The sequence below is a fragment of the Eublepharis macularius genome, chromosome 7, assembly GCF_028583425.1.
Source record: "Eublepharis macularius isolate TG4126 chromosome 7, MPM_Emac_v1.0, whole genome shotgun sequence".
In the NCBI taxonomy this organism is placed as follows: domain Eukaryota; kingdom Metazoa; phylum Chordata; class Lepidosauria; order Squamata; family Eublepharidae; genus Eublepharis; species Eublepharis macularius.
Window position 1 is genome coordinate 10974373 of NC_072796.1, and position 19766 is coordinate 10994138.

Here is a 19766-nt window from a genome sequence, read left to right on the forward strand (position 1 = left end):
GCCAACAAAGCTGAATCAGTGAAAATGAACACAAATGACTGACTGAATGTAAATAAATAAATAAAACCAACTCTGAGCTGGGGGTTTCAGGAATTTGGGGGGTGCAGCTTGGGAGAGGAAGAGACTTCAGAGGTGTGTGATGCCGTATTGCCCCCCCCCCCTCCAAAGCAGCCGTTTTCTCCAGGGGAACCGATCTCTGTCGTCTCCAGGTTGCTTGTAACTCTAGGACCTCTCAAGGCCCCACCTGGGGGCTGGCAACTGTAACACAGGAGATGATGTCGGGCCCCTGCCGGGTGGCTCCTAACTGAGCATTAGGTTGTTCAAGAGCTTTCCTGAATCGCAGCTCACGCCCTGCCACACATTGTGTGAGTCTTATAGGTGCTCCGGGACTCTCGCCCTTTTCTACTGCTACGGACAGGCCATCTTGGTCAGGTTAGTTGTTCCAGTTCTGGAACTGACCGCAACATTTTTTTTAATAAAAAAAAAAATCACATTTCCCACCAAAAGATCCAGAGGAGTTAGCCGTGTTAGTCTGTAGTAGCAAAATCAAAAAGAGTCCAGTAGCACCTTTAAGACTAACCAATTTTATTGTAGCATAAGCTTTCGAGAATCACAGTTTTCTTCGTCAGATGCATGGAGAGAGGAAGCGAATATAGTTTCGGTGAATATAGTAGCGCCTGTCCCTTTAAGGTTTTAAGGAACCCGGAAACGTGTCTACGGAAAGTGGGTCCTCTCGTGTTTTTTGATTGGCTGTCTAGCATGAAAGAGGCGGTACATAGTATGCGATTTGGTGGCTACGTCAAAAAAAAATCAGTCTGGACGGAAAGAGAAGAGGGTCAATTTTTAAAAATGGCAGAAAGGGGAGGGAACAAAAGGGCGAAGCAAAATAATTGATTTGGTTCCTCGTTGCGAGAGGCGGGCTCAGGTAAAGGATCCGTTATTTGACAAATTTAACAATTCCCTGTCAGGCCAGCGGCGACCTTGCAGGCAGGGTCAGCCTCTGGTTGTTCTGAGAAGATACGGGCCGGCGGAGAGCCCAATTTTCCTTTCTTACGGGCGCGTCCTCCGGTTGCGCGTGCGCAGTCCGCCCTTGTCTTTTGGGAAGTTTAAAGGAAGCAGTAAGTGGGCAGGCGTGTGCGGAGGGGAGGTTGGCGGGTTGGAAGGTAGCCAGCGTTGCGTGCTTCTGGGCATGTGCAAAATGCTCTCTCCTCGATTCGCAGCGTGGCTCGTTTCCTTTTCAGGAGGAGTGGAGGGCTCAGCTCCAAGTGCGCATTTCTGCAGCCTGTGCCGGGCAATGCAAATTCTCAATGCTTCTGTATACCTACTCAGTATATTTACTGAGGCACGTGCGCAAGCGGGGAATATAGTGTAGATATTTTCCCACTCCCCCAGGGTGGCTTCTTTCCGTTTCCTGAAAGCCCCCCCCAGCCTCTCCCCGCTTCCTTCCCTCCGTCTCACCCAGCAGTCGACCCCTTTATTCGCTCCCCCTGTCCTCAACTTTTCACCCTTCCCTTCCCCTGGTAGTCTTTCCTTGGGAAAACGCTGGTAGAGTTGTGTGGTGCCAGTTGCTTGTGGGGGGCACCTTGCCTTTCCCTGTATCCCCCTCCCCGTTTCCTTTCCCCCTCCTCCTGGCAGCCCTATAGACCCAACTTTTCTTGCTTCTTTCTCTTTTTCCCACTCACCCACTAGCATACCGTTTTCAACTTCAGCTACATTTATTATGGGCTGCTTCTTTCACACCCTACTGTTCTCCTCAACAGGAGAATGGGAAAAGCTCAAATCATTCCCCATCTCTATTCTATCCTCCCAACAACTCTGTGAGGTAGGCTAGACCGAGAGTATGTGACTCAATCAAAATCACCCTGTGAGCTTCCATGGCAGAGTGGTGATTCGAACCTGGGTCTCCCAGATCCTGCTATGAAACTAACCACTACCCCACACTTACTTTGGCAGGGGGGAGGTAGCTGTTGAACAGTATTAAGCAGCTGGGCCTGGGTGTCATACAAATCTTGTGGTATCAAGTCACCTGGTGGTTGCTGCCCTCCCATGAAGGTTGATGTGTCCCTGGAAAGGGTCCTGTCCCCTTCCCCTAGCTTTTACAGCAGAAACCGTGGCTTGAAGGCTGGCAATGAATACGTGAAGCTGCCTTACACTGAATCAAATCCTTTGTCCATCCAGATCAATACTGTCTATTCAGACGGGCAGTGGCTCTCCATGGTCTCAGGTGGAAGCCTTTCATATCACCTCTGCTTCGGTCCCTTTAACGGGAGATGCCGAGGTTTGAACCTGGGACTTCATGCATGCCAAGCAGATAGTCTAAGGCTGAGCTGCAGCTCCTCCCTAAAACAGTTGTGGTTGTCTAGCAATAGCCCCAAGGGCTACATGTGCTGCTTTTACCATTTTGGCAGGTTTTAACCTTTTTTCTTTCCACATTTCAAGTTTTTCTCTAGACCTGGGCCTTTTCTTGGGTTTGTAGAAAGAGCTGCCTTTATACATACCTATAAAACAGGTCTTTCGGCACACTCACTGAATTTGCAACCTGTATGGAACTGTATTGCTCTGTATTGCTTATTTTGTGCATCTCATAGTGCCATATTTGCCATTCTGCATAGTTTATTCTGGTATTCTTAATTATGGGGAGGGGTAAGATAGTATACAAGGCACTAGAGCCTCCTCGCGGCCCATTAGATGTCTTCTGCTGCCTCCTCTTGTTTATGAGATTTTAACAGGCTTGACACACATTCACTTTCCAGCCTTACTGGGGGGACCAAAAGGGATGAGCAACGTGTTTTATTAGGAACGTGAAAGCAGAGGAAGCTGAATTCTGTGGTCATGACCACATTCTGCACTTTTGGGAGGGAGGGTGCTGCTTGGTTGCATCATACACACATATGAAGGTCTAAATGGGAAGCCTCTTAGCTTTACTTTTCAGAATTTTGTGGTGCAGTACTTCGAGTGTCGGATTAGGATTTGGGAGCCCCGAGTTCAAATCCCCACTTTGTTATGAAGCTGAGTGTTGCCCTTAGGCCAGCCAGTTTTTCAGCTTAATCTACAGACTTCTTGTGAGGATAAAACGGAGAGCGGGGCAGGACGTGTGCCACCATGAGAACCGACATGGTGTAGTGGTTACAGTAGCAGATGAGGGTCTGGGAGACCCAGGTTCAGTCTCAGCACTGGTGCAGAAGCTTCTTGGGTGACACGGGGCCCATTAGACACTCTCATCCTGACTTATCCTACAAGTTGTTCTCAGGATAAAATGGAGGAGAGGGCAATGGTGCATGCCGCTTCAGGTCTCTGTTGGGGAGAAAGGTGGGGCATAAATGCAGTAAATAAATAGTAGGCCATCGTGAGCTTTTTGGAGGAAGGAAAAGGTAAAAATGTATATAATACACGCTGCTGTAAGTTGCAGGAAATAGCTGTTATAGCATTGTTCCAACATCTGTTTTCCTTTTCCTTTCCAAGAGACAATGTTCACACAGCTGACCTGAGATGGCCTTGATGAATTTAAAATGTTTCCAAGTGTATACTTCCAGAGTACACACATGCAGACTGCTACTGACTGGAAGGAGAGTTATAAACCGCTTTGGTCCAGAAATGGGGCTGCTGTGCCGCTATGGCTCTTCAGGCTTGCAAACGGCATGTTCAGTGACCACTTTGCAGGGCGTGGCTTGTAGAAATTATCATACGGAATTGGGAAATCCTCCCAGCTCCATTATGGGAGGGGTGAACCTCCATGGAGAGGCAGGTAATCGTTTCAAATCAAGTACCAAACAGATAGAGGAACAGGAGTTTTTGGATGAGTTAAACAACTGCCTTTCATACAAAGACATTTTCAAATGGGTGAGCTCTCTGGAGAGTTTAGCTGACACCACAGTGGCAGCTGTCTTCCAGCGACTGTGTGATGTCGAAGTGGAGGACGGGAGGCTGAAGGAGGCCCAGGAACTAGCCGAGGATGAAATCTTCAGATCACTTTGCTTTCAGCTGGAACAAGAATCCCCAAACCTGTCCAACTCTGGTCTTGTGAATTCACTAAACGCATTGATAAAATTGCGTGTGGACCCGTGGAGTACCTTGATGGTTCGTTTGATATCGGAGAGCCAGGAACGTCTTGATAAGGTCCAGATGACAATCAAAGATTTGTGTGTTCTTGCAGAAGGCTTATTTGACCTTGAAGGCCCAGGCTGTGCAATGCTGGAACAAATTATGGACCAGGTACAAAGTACAAACCTCGAGGACTGGAGGCCTGATGAAATGGCCATGGTGTATAGAGTCCTGCAGTTGGGTGTAGGGAAGAGACGGCAGTACCAAGACCTATTAAACAAGATGAACAATTTAACTGTGATTAAGGTTCCTGAGCTCAACCCCAAACTGACAAGCACAGTACTAAATGCACTGGTTGTTCTTGATCAAACCCAAGCGATTCCCCTGGTGATAAAGCTTTGTAAGTATTCAATACGCCACGTTCCCTGTTTCACAGATGATGAAATTGTTCATGTGCTGGAGGCTTTCATTCATTTCGGACACAATGATCCTTTCTTCACGGAAGCCCTAGAAAGGCATGTTGCCAAATGTGCCTTCACTATGCACCCCAAGGCGGTCTCCAAAGTCATGCAATATTGCGGCAGAAAGCACATTCTCTCCAAAACCATCTTTAATGCAGTGGCGGAAAGTTTCATTTACAACGCTGACAGTTTCACCACCGTGCAGATTGCAGAACAGATTGTCCCATTTGGGAAACTCAATTATCTGCCACCATGTGCGCCCTCTCTTTTCCGAAAACTGGAAAGGGTGCTCAGTGCCCGATTTACACAGTTTCAGCCCCATGTTCTGTTGAACCTGCTTCATTCGTTCACCCTGGTTGAGCGCTATCCACTGAATTTTCTGGCAAAAGTATTTAATCCTTACTTTCTGCAGCAATTGCAAGGTAAGTGTGTTCGGTTGACCTTTCTAGTATTCTGTTCACCTGCTTTCCAAACTGTTTGTAGGAGCTTGGAGGTTCTTCATTGGATTGATTGCTGTGGCAGACATCTTTATGAAAAACAGCTTGGGTTGAGATACTTGTAATGCCAAAGAACAGTTGTGACCCCATAGCACACGTACTCTATCCCTGATGATCTCACAGGATCTATGGCCACCTATCCCCAACTTAGGGATTGGATCTTTAACTCCGATGCATTGACTGATCACTCCCAAATTCTAAATTCAAAGTCAGCACCGTGGTTCAGATTTATTAAATTTGACCACATCCTCTCTCCTTATCTTAACATCTCTAATCATAATCTTAGAGCATCCTTTACCCTATTGCGATTTCAATCCATGCCCTCAGCAGTATTGTCTGGATGTTATTCTCAAACGCTTGTAGCTCAAAGGGTCTGTATTTGTGGATCTCATACACTAGAGAATGTACCTCATTTTATCCCTTTTTGTCCTATTTATTCTGACCTCAGATCTAAATTTCTGGCAGGATTTTTATCTGGTTTAAGCTTATACACAGACTCAAGAGAAAATCTCTTTTGCTTTCTGATGGTGATGCATTCGTTTCATATAGAGCTTCGCTTTTTACCTTTGCTGCTATGAAGATAAGGTCTGATGCAGAAAGAGGGCATTACCTAAACTTGTGTTTTACCTAATTGTGTTTTACCTAATTTTTATCTTATCTAATGGGTTTTTTGTAATTTTGTGACAACCTGTGGCAATAAACTCTGAACTTGAACCATAGCACAAAGCCTCCATTTAATTATCACGGTTTGTTGAGTGCCCAGGAACTGGCAGAGGAAGAAATCTTCAGATCACTTTGCTTTTAGCTGGAACAGAAATCCCAGGCTTGTCTGACTTTGGCCTTGTGGCTTGCTGTTACACTGGAACCAGTAAATGCTGGCTTACATTTGCCCTCTAAACCCAGACTGTGCACCCATCTAGTTTGGAGGGCAGATGCAGCCTGACCTATTGCTGGCTGGGATGCAGCAGCAAGTTAGGGATTGTGCTAAACAGGAAGTTACAAGGTGAATTGGGGCTTGTGAGGAGATACTCGTTGGTGTGCATTTTTTTCCATGCAGGATGCATTTTTATTTATTTATTTTATTGTATTTGTATTCCGCCCTCCCCGCAAGCAGGCTCAGGGCGGATAACAGCAATTAAAACATTTAAAACATTCCATATAAAACATTTAAAAGCATCGTACAAAACTATAAAAACTAGCAGCACTCTTTTTCTTGATGGCGGCAATAGTGAAACAGCACTAGGTAATGTCTATGTTCATGTGGCGGCTGCAGGCCTGGTTGTTAGCTACAGGAAGTGAGAACACATCCAAGAATCCTTTGCCAGGCACAGGCATTCCATGGATGCTGTGCAGGATTTCCTTGGCAGAAAATCCACAAGTAAAGAGCTAGTTTGAAAACCATGAAGTTGGAGTCTCTGATGTTGTTTGGGACACACATACCTCCAGCCCCTTTCCCCACTTTCTGCTACTTAGAAAATGGTAAATATCAGCAGGGTCATGCTTTAGCTCAAGAAAAAGGGAAGAATGTAAGTTCTGACAGGACCTTGTTAGAACTATTTCCCGCGCTGCTGTACCCCAATATTGTGGTGTATTTTTGAATTGATATTTGGGATTTGGAAGGAAAACAAAATGGTAGCTGATTTGAAAAGTTATGTTGATTAACAGCAGGGCTTTTTTTCAGCAGGAACACGGTGGACGGAGTTCCGGCACCTCTTGAAAATGGTCACATGGCTGGTGGCCCCGCCCCCTGATCTCCAGACAGAGAGGAGTTGAGATTGCCCTCCGCTCCGCTCGGCAGCATGGAGGGCAATCTCAACTCCCCTCTGTCTGGAGATCAGGGGGCGGGGCCACCAGCCATGTGACCATTTTCTCCGAGGGCAACCCACTGAGTTCCACCACCTCTTTCCACCAGAAAAAAAGCGCTGATTAACAGTACACTTCTTTACCTACTTAAGTACTTGATTTGATTTAAATAAAGGTGCATTCTTTCTAAGCGTAAAGATTCCTTTTCAAAGTATTAAAATGGCACTGCTTAATGAGCGCAAACAATCATGTTTTCCTGGGAGGACAGACTACTTTTTAATGTTTTATTTTTCAAGTCTCTATTGTGGTAATACACCAGAATCAAAATAGCCTTTTCTAAAAAAGTAAGTGTAGTCTTAATTGGCAGGCCCAAACTGTGCAACGTGACTTTCCCTGCAATCAGACACTAGCAGGCAGGAGCATTTCTCCAAACACCGCAGGCTTTGATTTTGATTGGAACTATGGCATGGGAGAGGTTTCTTTTGCCACATTGCAGGGATGGATGTACGCTATTGAGTGCACATGCAGCCCGAAAACTGGGCAGCTACCCCCACCCCCCAGTCTGCCTGAAGTTCAGGAAAACGGCACAGGGCTCCTTTGCCCTCAGTGCCAAGATCCGTGTCCGAATGAAGTTCTGTGGCATTTCGGGAAGTAACTTCTCTGCAGCTTTTGCATGACTGTCGGGAAAGTAAGTTGGTTTCAATGAATTTTGGACTGGACTTGTTAAAAAAATGTATTGTGTAGTTTGGCTTTCAGCTCTATTTTTTTTAACATGTCCCCCACCAGTTAGTTAGCTAAGACTACAATTATAAACTAAGGAACTTCCCGTTGAAATGCAAGGGGATCTGTATTATGCATCAGGCAATTATTCCTTGTGGGCATGGAGCAAGGGGCGCTGGGGGTGTGGAGGGGGGGAGGTAGTTGTGAAATCCCTGCATTGTGCAGGGGGTTAGACTACATGACCCTGGAGGTCCCTTCCAGCCCTATGGTTCTATAATTCCCACAGCAACAGTCTGAAAACCTGCCGCCGTGGGAATTACCTGATATTATACAGACACCCGCAAAGAAGCACCTGCAAAATGCATAGAGGCAGTAGGAATAAAACGAAAGCTTTTCCCACTGCAACATCCTTTTTTGCCTTTTAAAATGATAATCTTGTTTAAAAGCATTTTCTTGCATACACACCGCTTACTTTCAGTCATACGGAGAAGCTGCTTGGGCTGGGGTGGCAGCTGCTGCCAAAATAACTTTTACAAGGTTTGCACAGCCAGTCAGAAGGCCCACTTGGGCTGCCTGGTTTCTAAATGCCCTTATAACTAATACAACTGGGGCACCTCCACTGAAACACAAGCTAACCAACTACTGTAGGAGGCAAAAGAGAAATACAATTCCTCTAAAGTATTTAGTAATTTTTATCAAAAAAAATTGGTTATATAAAGTGCAGACAGTGCTAAAGTGTATCAAACACATATAAAAGTTATAATCCAGTTTCAATACACGATCAGAATTCACAATTCACAGATTCATGACCATAACAGGTAATTCATAACCAGGTAATTCATAACCACCGGACAAGCTTCCTCATGGGCATAATATCACAAATTATAATAAAGGCATAATATAAATCTACTGTAAACCGAAATGATTTATATAATGTTGCAAAAAAATCTATGCCAATACTCACTGGTCTCACCATACTCAATCCCATAAAACCAGTTGAAGAAATTCAATGGAGCATTGCCGTGTAACGCATCAATTATCCTTGGCTTATATACCCAGTCGTTTTAAAGATACAATGTCCCATTATCTGAGACATCACAAATTGAAAGTGCAAATACATTAATTAACCCTCTTTAGTTACCGTCTTGTAGGAGGGATCCCTGGGTGCTCGGAACCTCCAGCAATAGGCTATCGTAGAACCAGCAACTTAAAAGATATGTTGGTTAGGTCAGAATTTAGTTTGTGATATTATGCCCGTGAGGAAGCTTGTCCGATGAAACGGGAATTGATAATTGGCTGGCGTAAGACCTGTAGGCTGTTGGGAAGACGACTTGCAGCTCTACTCCCATTTGGAGAATGGTCCACACTCTGAAAAAGAAGTGATATGATTACTGCACCAGTTAAACAACCCACCTATTATGGTTATGAATTACCTGTTATGGTCATGAATCTGTGAACTGTGAATTCTGATCGTGTATTGAAACTGGATTATAACTTTTGTATAATTTTTGTATGTGTTTGATACACTTTAGCACTGTCTGCACTTTATATAACCTTTTTTTTTAATTTTTTATTTTTGAGTTTTTTCAACAGTTAACAAACAACAAATATAACACTTACCACAACTATAACAATTGCAGGAAGTTTAAGTGGAAACCTGGAGTTTGAGACATTTACTGTGTGAATTGTACAAAAGCTAAAACAATTTCTACAACAATTGTACTGTAATAAATGGTTACTAATAAATTGCTATGACTTCAAGGTTATCAGGCAGCGACTGTAGTATTTTATCATTTTGTTGCATAAATTCTAGGAAAGGTTGCCATGTTTGAAAAAAATCTGAACTGAAATCAGGATTTTCTGTCAGATAAATGCATTCTGTTATCTTATCCATAGTTAGATAGTCCCATAGTTTATTAAACCAGGATTGGATAGATGGTAAGTTTTTTGACTTCCAAGATTTCAAAAAGGATTGCTTTAGCTGCAACGAGCATGTTTGCGACGAGTTCTTTACGAATCTTTGGGAAACTGGGATCTTCCCATAAGTTGAGGAGGACAATTTTTAACCAAATTTTTTTTGATAAAAATTACTAAATACTTTAGAGGAATTGTATTTCTCTTTTGCCTCCTATAGTAGTTGGTTAGCTTCTAAATGCCCTTAGCAGGTGCCATGAAAAGTGTAGGTAGTTACCATGTTGGGGACCCCCCGGTTTAGAGAGATGTTTTCCCTCACCTTAACTTTGGTTATCATGAAGCAGATCTTACTCAGGCAAACTTGCAGATTTTGGTTAAAAAGCAACCTAGTTAACATTAACCATGGCTACGTTAGGTGTAGAAATAGTTTCAGTTATGATGAAGGGTTATTGCTGCGTGCTCCAGGGAAACCAGAGCATGCCCTCACCAGGTTGAAGCGGTACAGCCGTTTAGGGAAGCCCTTCCAGTATTCTGACAAAGGGTTAGCACATTTGGTAACTCTGGTTGCCTCCTTTCCCCCCTCACTTTGTAAGCTGTGGTGTTAGTTTTTAAATGATAACTGTATGAGATGCTCCCCTGGTCATGTCTCTCTGGTTCTCTGTATTCTAGCCGAAGAACCTGGTTTGACAAGGTCTGTCTGTTCTCAGTTGACCCAGCTGTTTCTGACAGTTGCCGTGGAATGTCCATCCTATAAGGTATGTGATTATGACAGGTTATTTTGTGTAGCTTGATTCTATCAGAACATGGCTGATACTTGCTCATAAATAGTAATAATCATTTTACTGGTAGCTTTGTATTGAGCCCTGTGCCTTGCTGAGTTTTACATGCCGCAATACAGCAATGCTCAGACCCTTCCGAGAGTTACAAGGAACTTGTGAAGGTTTTCTTCCCCCCTGCTTTCCTATTTCTTGCATATGTATCAAGGTTTATGTAATCAGTGGGAATAGACTTGGCTTAGTTTTCATTTCCTGTTTTAAAAGGGTCCCAAACTGCTTCCAAGATACCGAGTCAAGTCCTTTCTCAAACCAGGCCGTTCGCTGGAGTCCTCTGTAGATGTTCACCTCTACAACCAAGTCAAGGCTGGCCTGATTGACCTCTTGGGGGCTCGGATATATTTTGCCTCCCACGTGTTGTCCCCTTACTACTATACCATAGGTAGGCATGAATAACTAATTTTAGTGTGGCTGCATGTAAACATTACCAAAATGAGAGTGCATCATGGTAAAAAAACCTCGCAAAGTCTTACTAAATATCACAGCCAACAACAAAAATAAATGCAAGCTCTATAATAAATATTTGGTATTTAACACAATGTATACCCAATATTGTGCAGTAGCTTACTCATCTATCATAACATAAACTTCTGAATGATCTAGCGTAATTCAATATTTCCTCTCTGTACTGACAAGGAATAAACCTCTTGAAGTGCCATATGCAAAATAAACTCTTCGTACTTGTAAGTCATTCAGTTAATTGCGTATTCTAAAAATAAAGTGCTAGTGCTTAAATGCTGGTCTCAATACAGAATCACAGAGTTGGAAGGGGCCATACAGACCTTCTAATCTAGCCCCCTGCCCAATGCAGGATGAGCCTAAAGCATCCCTGACAAATATTCATCCAGCCTCTTCTTGAAAACTGCCAGTGAGGGGGAGCTCACCACCTCCCTAGGCAGCTGATTCCACCCTTGAACTACTCTGACCATGAAAAAGTTTTTCCTAATATCCAGCAGGTACCTTTGTGCATGTAATTTAAGCCCGTTGATTCGAGTTCTATCCTCTGCTGCCAACTGGAACAGCTCCTTGCCCTCCTCCAAATGACAGCCTTTCAAATGTTTAAAGAGAGCAACCATGTCCCCCCTCAATCTCCGCTTCTCCAAACTAAACATTCCCAAGGCCCTCAGCCTTTCCTCGTAAGGCTCAGTATCCAGACCCCTGATCATTCTCGTCGCTCTCCTCTGCGCCTTCTCAATATTGTCCATATCCTTTTTGAAGTGAGGCCTCCAGAACTGCACACAGTACTCCAGGTGCGGCCTGACCAAGGCACTATAGAGAGGAGCTATGACCACCTGCGATTTTGATGCTATGGCCCCTTTGATACAACCCAGGATTGAATTAGCCTTTTTTGCCACCGCATCACACTGACTGCTCATATTTAGTTTACAGTCCACTCTTACTCCAAGATCTCTTTCGTATACACTACTATCCAGAAGTGTACCCCCCATCCTGTATTTGTGTTTCACATTTTTGTGGCCCGGATGTAATACTGTGCACTTACCTATGTTGAACTGCATCCTGTTCACAACTGCCCACTTCTCCAGAGTATTCAGGTCTTGTGGAATTTTAACTCTTATCTTCTTGGGTGTTTGCCACTCCTCCCAATTTGGTATCATCAGCATATTTAATGAGTAGCCTGTTTGTTTGTTTGTTTGTTTGTTTGTTTGTTTGTTTGTTTGTTTGTTTGTTTGTTTGTTTGTTTGTTTGTTTGTTTGTAGTCCAGTCCGCAGTATTCCAGTTTACCCATTAGAATGTAATGAAGAACTTTATCAAAAGCTGTACTGAAATCTTGGTAAATCATGTCAACAGAGTTACCACGATCCAGTAAGCTCATCACTCGATCAAAGAAGGCAACCAATTTGGTCTGACAAGATCTGTGGGGACAAAACCATGTTGACTTCCCTGGATCACTAAATGGTCCTTCAGATGCTTACAGATCGATCCCTTTAAAATCTGCTCTAATATCTTTTCAGCAACAAAAGTCAGACTGACTGGCCTGTAGTTTCCCGGGTCATCCTTCATCCCTTTCTTAAAGATTGGGATAACATTCACTCTTCTCCAATCTTGTGGCACATCCCCAGTCCTCCAAGAGGCCTTGAAGATGATGGTCAGGGGTTCTGCAAGTTCTCTGGAAAGTTCTTTCAGCACTCTTGGGTGCACCCCATCTGGCCCAGGGGATTTGTATTCATCCAGTGCAGCCAGGGGCCTCGCCACAACCTCTATGTCAATGTCAACTAGCCCCCCAGGGCTGTTGTGTCTAGTACCATCTGTAGATGGTGTTATGTCTATGTTCAGTCATGCCATGATTGTCTGTATGTTGTAACCACAATGCTCATTATTAACCTGATATATTCTCTCCTTAGTGCAAGTGTTATTTTTGAGACCCAGAATGGGCCTCTCCTGTTATCTTATACAAATAGGCTCCTCTAAGCGAGCACTGACCTTGGCGCGTCCAGATGCCAGCTCTTGCTACTTCTCCCAGATGCTGTGAATGTATGATTGTATACTGAATGTCTAGCCATAACTAAAAAGGGTTCTCACAGGACCCGTGTATACTGCACGCCAAAACCTTACCAGTTATTTGAGCATGGGAAAATCAAGTATAACATAGAACTGCTTGCCTTGCCTTATAACCCATATACTTTCCACCGGGCTGTCAACCACATTCTCCAGAACTTGCTGACAATCAAGCCCTCTCCTCACATACAATGCCACTCCACCCCCTCTTCTACCCTTGCAGTTTATCTTGAACAACTTGTACACATCCACTACCACATTCCAGTTATGGGAATCATCCCACCAAGTTTCAGTAATTCCTACTATATCGTAGCCCTCTGTTTGCAAGAGAAGCTCAAGCTCTTTCTTCTTATTACCCATACTTCGGGCATTGGTATATAGGCACTTGTAGCCTTGTACCTTTGTTTGACCTTTCCTACCTAGGTGGGCCCCCACTGTTTTCACTTTTTCAATGAAATCACCATGACGATCGTCCCCTTCCCTTTGCAGCATCACTTTAAAGCTCTCCTGATGAAGCTCTCCAGGTTCTTTCCAAACATTTTCTTCCCTGACCTTGAGAGGTGAAGCCCATCATGTGCTAGAAGGCCTTCTCTAAGGAAACTTATCCCGTGGTCCCAGAACCCAAAGCGCTCCTGCCGGCATCACCACCTCAGCCAACGATTCAGCTTGAGTATAGTCTGCTCCCTTTGCATTCCTCTTCTGTTGACAGGAAGGATAGAAGAGAATACCACTCATGCCCCCACTGTCTTCAACTGCCTTCCAAGAGCTTCATAGTCTTCTTTCATTCTTGCAATGGTATTCATTAGTTCCCATGTGAACCAGCACAAACAGATACTGATCAGTCAGTCCGATCAGGTTTGGCAGTCGGTCTGTAATATCCTGAATTCTGGCTCCCGGCAAGCAACACATCTCTCGGAGTAGGGGATCTGGCCTGAACACATGACGTTCCATACCCCTGAGCAGAGAGTCCCCAATGACCACCACCTTCCGTTTTCTTCCACTTCCGTATGGCCCCATACCCTCTTCACTCCCTCCTCCAAGTTTTTGTGGTTCTCCTTCTACTCTCGTCTTTGTCACCATCTCAAGCACCTCAAAACAATTCTTGAGCTCCAGTGGACCAGAGTGTTGTCTTAGTCTTCCGGTTTGTGCTGCAAAACTGAGAGGAGGCTCAGAAGGGAGATCGACTCCTCTGTCTTCTCTTGGACTTACTTCTTCATGCTTGTGCTGAGCCCCCAGGCTCTTCTCAATAAAATCCTCCCCTTCCTTGATTTCCTGAAGGGTGGTGATCCTCTCCTCCAGGGGCTGAATCTTCTCCTCCAAAAGCCTGACCATCTTACACTTCTGACAAGTGAAGTCTGTCTTTTCTTCTGGGAGGAAAACAAACATGGCACACTCCATGCAGGTGACTGGAAAGGGGCCTTCTGTCGACATCATCGCCTTCCAAGTATATTCCAAGAGTACTCTTTTAGCTGCAGGTCCCTTCTCAGAGCCCAGATGGCTGTGATGTGTTATGTATATGACTTATACAGTTTTTATATAACATAAAGGTAAAAGTGGTCTCCTGTGCAAGCACCGAGTCATTACTGACCCATGGGGGGATGTCGCATCATGACGTTTTCTCGGCAGACTTTGTTACGGGGTGGTTTGCCATTGCCTTCCCCAGTCATCTACACTTTACCCCCAGGAAACTGGGTACTCATTTTACCGACCTCGGAAGGATGGAAGGCTGAGTCAACCTTGAGCCGGCGACCTGAACCCGGCTTCTGCCAGGATCGAACTCAGGTCGTGAGCAGAGCTTGGGCTGCAGTACTGCAGCTTACCACTCTGTGTCATGGGGCCCATTTGCGTATAATATATTGCACATATATCCATTTAACAAAGTGCTGGTATATTCATAACACATTCAAAATGTCCATATCGCATAAATCTATAAGTCAAAGTGCTGTTTAGTCCATCATACGTTCAGAGCAATAAGTATCAAAAGTCCATATACACTCTATCCTTGTTGTGCCAGAGAGTCCAATAATAAAGTTTTAAATGAAGAGTCCTGTAAGCAGCTGTGATTGATCCTTTGCTCTAACGAGTTGTCAATAATAATAACAATAACAACATTCGAATTATATACCGCCCTTCAGGACAACTGAACGCCCACTCAGAGCAGTTTACAAAGTATGCTATTATTATCCCCACGACAATCACCCTGTGAGGTGGGTGGGGCTGAGAGAGCTCCAGAGAGCTGGGACTAGCCCAAGGTCACCCAGCTGGCTTCAAGTGGAGGAGTGGGGAATCAAACCCGGCTCTCCAGATTAAGAGTCCTGCCACTCTTAACCACTACACCAAACTGTCTAGATCCAAGGTATCCCGTTTCAAAGTGTTTCTTTTTCCAAGAGTCACAGTCAAGTATCCAAAAAATGTCTTTCAAGCATATTGAGTTTTTTTTTCTTTTCCAGTATAGCATTGAGTGTGAATGGGGGACATTGGAAAGGGGGGAAAAACCACTTCTGTATGCTTGAAAGACATTTTTTGAATACTTCAGAAATAAGATGGGGGATGCTTTAGGCTCCTCCTGCACTGGGCAGGGGGTTGGACTAGAAGGTCTGTATGGCCCCCTCCAACTCTGTGATTCTGTGAAGATACAGTTAAGACCTTTGGACCATCTTGCTTGGTTAAGATTTGAAATTTTGTAGCGTGGCAAGATTTTCTTTAAAGCTGCTTGTAAGAACAAACCTGAGGATTTGGGGCCAAATCAGCAGGACTCTCAGTCAGGTTTAGTGTCGAAAAACCACAAGGAAGCTTCTGACGTTTCCCTTTTTTACACATCAAAAATAACACAAATGTGTCTCAACTGTATTCCGGTAGGTAGGAAGGTTTATTGTTTGTGGCCAAAGGCCGTTACAATCCATAGACATAAAACACATAAAACAAACATATGAACATATGTACAGATATTAAAAGATTAAAATGATCTAGGCAGAAAATACCAGTCAGATAAAACTACTGCTGTCTCTGGAAACAGCTCTAGCCGGGATTTTCTTGGCTGCTGAGGCGAACAGAGAGAGGCTAAGAAACAAATGCAGCAGCGTCAGACAAGAGAAAAAACAACTTCTCAGAGTCTGAAGAGGAGTTTAAACCAATTAAAAACTCTTCTAGGAATTTATTCCTTGGCTCTACCTAGAGTGGGCAGGATAGTAGGTAATTTTTATTTATTTTTTATTTATTTATTTTTGATTTTTATTCCGCCCTCTCCACATTTCCAGCAGGCTCAGGGTGGGTTACAAAATCCTCCACTAACAAGCAGAACATTAAAGCCAGTGCTGCAGGAAAATAACTTCTGTTTTTTTTCTTGTTTCTCACACAAGATATCGAGATTAAACTTGATGAAGAAGGGTTTGTGTTGCCTGCTACCCAGTACGATGAGGTGATCCAGAGGTAAGCCCGAGAGGCCCATCGTGAACCTGTTCTGAAGTGATCTCCACATGGATCAGCTAGCCATGAAGAAGCTTTGTCATTTGGTTCTTAAGGGGACAGGGAGTTCTCTGCTCTTTCCTCAGCTTGAAATGCCGATTGAGTGAAAGCTTGGTTCTGAATAGCCTTGAAGACACAACCGGGTGGCGTTATAAGGGTGCTCATGTGGGTCGACTGTCAGTTTGAACTTTTATTATAGAGTTTCTCCTCACCTGGCTCTTACACTCAGTTGAGGGAAGGGATCCCATTTAGCCTGTTCCCGCATTACTTTTCTTTCTCTCAGAGGAGCCACTTTAACTCAGAAGTGGTTCAGAGAACGGTACAGCAGCCATATTACTCAGCAGATCAAAGGATGGGTCTGTGGCTCAAGTGGTAGGGCAGCCTGCTAGCCATGTAGAAGGTCCCAGGTTCAATCCCTGCCATCTCCCATAAAAAAGAATCAAGTGATTGAAAAAGCCTCAGGTGATTGGAAAAGCCACAGCTAGTCTGAGTAGACAGTAGTGACTTTGATGAACCAATGATCTGAGTCAGTAGAAGGCAGACTAGACCTTGCAGCCAACTTAGTTCAGAGGAATGTGGGGTTTCCGCTTTCCTCTCCCATCCCCTCCACTCCCCAGAGCCATTGCTAGAGGAAGGAACCAGCACACAATCCAGAATGGCAAACCAACAAGAACGAAGCTTATTTTCTGCCCCCAGCCACGGTAGAACCCAGAGAACCGTTTCTTGAGACCTGCAGGCCTTGCCAGGAACAGCTCATCTGCCGCTTTCTTGCAGAAGATAAGGTTATTGTGCTATATTGAGCAATATTTATTCATTAGCAGCAATGCTATTGAGGTGGGTCACGAAATTAAAAGAAAACAACACAAACTCTCACATAGCTCACTTCTGTGGATACCCTTAATTTTCATACATGGATGCAAGGATTCTTGAAGGACTCTAATCTGGAGAACCAGGTTTGATTCCCCACTCCTCTGCTTGAAGCCATCTGGTTGGCCTTGGGTCACTTGCAGCTCTTCCAGAGCGCTCTCAGCCCCACCCACCTCACAGGGTGATTGTCGTGAGGATAGGAATAACACACTTTGTAAACTGCTCTGAGTGGGCATTAAATTGTCCTGAAGGGCGGTATATAAATCAAATGTGGTGGTGGTGGTGGTTGTTAGGTCTGGAATGTCTGCAGCATCCCTTTCATTTTACATAACAAACAACACTGGCAAAGTTCAGTGTGTAAATTTGCTTGTGCTATGCATCATCATAGACAGTCCCAACTGATGTTGCAGACTGTCAAGTTCAGAGGTCCCCAACCTTTTTGATCCTGCAGGCAGTAGAGATGGGCACGAACCAAAATACGAACCAAAATTCGTGATGAACCAGGCCGGTCCATGGTTTGTGAACAAGTGGTTCATCAGATCCCATTTCTGATGAACCACCATGAACTTTAGGCTGGTTCATTTGGTTCGTTTTTCAGTTCATCACTGCAGACAGCCTGGCGCCGATCAGTCGGTTTCCTAGGCAACAGGGGATGGACTTCCTGCAGACTTGCTGCTGACCCGGAAGTGACCTTCTGCTGACCCGGAAGTGGTGATTTGCTGGCCCAGAGGTGACATTTTCACAAACCAAAACAAACTGATTCGTGAACCGGGGCAGGTTCGTGAAAGTTTGTGGTTTGTGAAACGTGACAAACCATAAATCACGTTCTTTTTTTTTTCTGGTTCATGCCCATCTCTACCAGGCAGCTTTGGAATTCCGATACAAGGTGATGGACACAACAACAAAATGGCTGCCATAGGAGGAGGAGCTAGCCACAAAATGTCAGGAACAAGGCTATGTGTAACGTCTCAATAGTGACTCTTTGGCATTTCAGGCAAAAGCTCTGCTTAACAGGGTGCCTTTTTAAAGGAACATATTGTTTAAAGATATTTTCTTAATGAAAGTCATGCAGTGAGGATCTTTATGTTGTGGCAGCATTTGTTGCCAAAGCATTATTTTAAATCTGCACAGCGAATCAAAAGCCCCGATGGGCAAAAGTTCCATCTGGTCTCACTCACTTTCTAGAAACACTTTCCTGGGGCCGTGGTGCCCGTGTGGGCCACGTTGGGGGCCCCTAGAGTTCATGGGAGCATGAGGGCTGATTTTGGGGGGTTACTGGAGCCTCCTGGTTGTTGCTTCTTTGTGGCTGGATCCCACATGGTTCCAAGGACATTTTAAGAAGAGCTCTTCCAAAGGTCTGACAGTCCCACTTGATTCTGTTCTTCAGACACCAGTGGGGCAACGAAGCAGCCATAATCGCAGCCAGTACACCAGAGAGCCAGTTTGGTGCAGAGGTTAAGAGCGGCAGGACTCTCATCTGGAGAGCTGGATTGGATTCTCCATTCTTCTACTTGAAGCCAGCTGGGTGACCTTGGCCTAGTCACAGCTCTCTCAGAGCTGAGGATAACAACAAGACGCTTTTAACCGCTCTGAGTGGGCGTTAAGTTGTCCTGAAGGGTGGTATATAAATCTAAGGCTGTTGTTACTAAATCTTAATTGAGCCCAATACTTAGGTTACCTAAGAAATAAATACATTTGATGGTGATTATTTTTAACCATTTGTGTTTGATTTGGCAGAATAGCTCTCTGTGTCGATGATCGAAAGAGATTCTGCATCAACAGTCATCACCTCCTTGGAAAAGAAGCCATTAAGAAAAGGCATCTGAAGCTGCTTGGTTATGAAGTAGTGCAGGTAAATCTTTAGACTGGTCATTGTCGGTATAACACAACTGCTGTGTCCAGCTCTGGCCCTATTCTCTGTGCCTCTGGCCACGGAGGTGGGGCAGGTGGTGTCCACGGACAGGGCTTTTTTGGTATTGGGACCTTGCCTTTAGAATGCCCCCTCCGAGGCTTGCCTGACACCTACCTCACTGTCTTTTAGGGACCAGGCCGAAACATCGTTTCTTCCTCAGGGTTTTAACTAAAGAGTTCCATCTTTTCCCCACTGTTTTTATGATCTACTTTTATTAATATCATTTTCGGCGACGGAATGTTTGTTATGCAGATTTTATGCACTGGATTGTTTTTACGGCTTTTTTTTTTTAATTTGTAATTTTTATGTTTTGTTATTTGCTTCATTTATACCCATCTTTCTTTCCATCTCTTCCTTTGTGAGAGACCTGAAGGGCTATCTCTGGTGCCCAGGTCGTGACCCTAAAACCAGGGAAGAGACTGCGGGGGGGGGGGGGGGGATCAAGGTAACAGGGTTTTATCCGTTCATCTGATGTCATGGTTTGACTAACGGATTCTCCCTTCTTTTACCTTAATAGATCCCATTTTTTGAATTTGAACTGCTGAACAACAAAAGTGACATAGTGAAGTATCTACACAAGAAAATCTTCCCCAACTCCTACAGGCTCAGTTGGTGATGCCAGCAGAATCCAGACAATAAATAGTTTTATTTTTTTAATGCTAGATTTGATAAACCAGTTTGTTTTTGGAAAAGTGTCTCCGTATTTAGATTATTTTAAGTTGGTCCTGTCTTTCAA

General features: G+C 44.3%; 1 protein-coding gene across 2 annotated transcripts; it reads left to right on the top strand.

Annotated features, from left to right (window-relative positions):
- Window positions 1-838: 838 nt before the first annotated feature.
- Window positions 839-19682, top strand: FASTKD3 (FAST kinase domains 3). Of its 2 annotated transcripts, none has more exons than XM_054985332.1 (7): window positions 839-925; window positions 3463-4924; window positions 10106-10191; window positions 10477-10651; window positions 16146-16215; window positions 18856-18970; window positions 19548-19682. In XM_054985332.1, the coding sequence occupies exons 2-7, from the start codon at window positions 3490-3492 to the stop codon at window positions 19644-19646; spliced, it is 1980 nt and encodes a 659-aa protein (XP_054841307.1). In that variant the 5' UTR covers window positions 839-925; window positions 3463-3489; the 3' UTR covers window positions 19647-19682. The 2 variants fall into 2 exon arrangements, with proteins under 2 accessions (XP_054841307.1, XP_054841308.1); XM_054985333.1 differs by lacking the exon at window positions 839-925 and adding an exon at window positions 1090-1118.
- Window positions 19683-19766: the final 84 nt, after the last annotated feature.

What these genes read in the sequence shown, in the direction of transcription:
- FASTKD3 (XM_054985332.1), top strand. Translation starts at nt 3,490, where the DNA reads ATGGCCTTGATGAATTTAAAATGTTTCCAAGTGTATACTTCCAGAGTA. An exon ending in TGGAATGTCCATCCTATAAG is followed by an intron (nt 10,192 to 10,476) that starts GTATGTGATTAT and finishes CTGTTTTAAAAG; the next exon opens with GGTCCCAAACTGCTTCCAAG. An exon ending in CCCTTACTACTATACCATAG is followed by an intron (nt 10,652 to 16,145) that starts GTAGGCATGAAT and finishes TTCTCACACAAG; the next exon opens with ATATCGAGATTAAACTTGAT.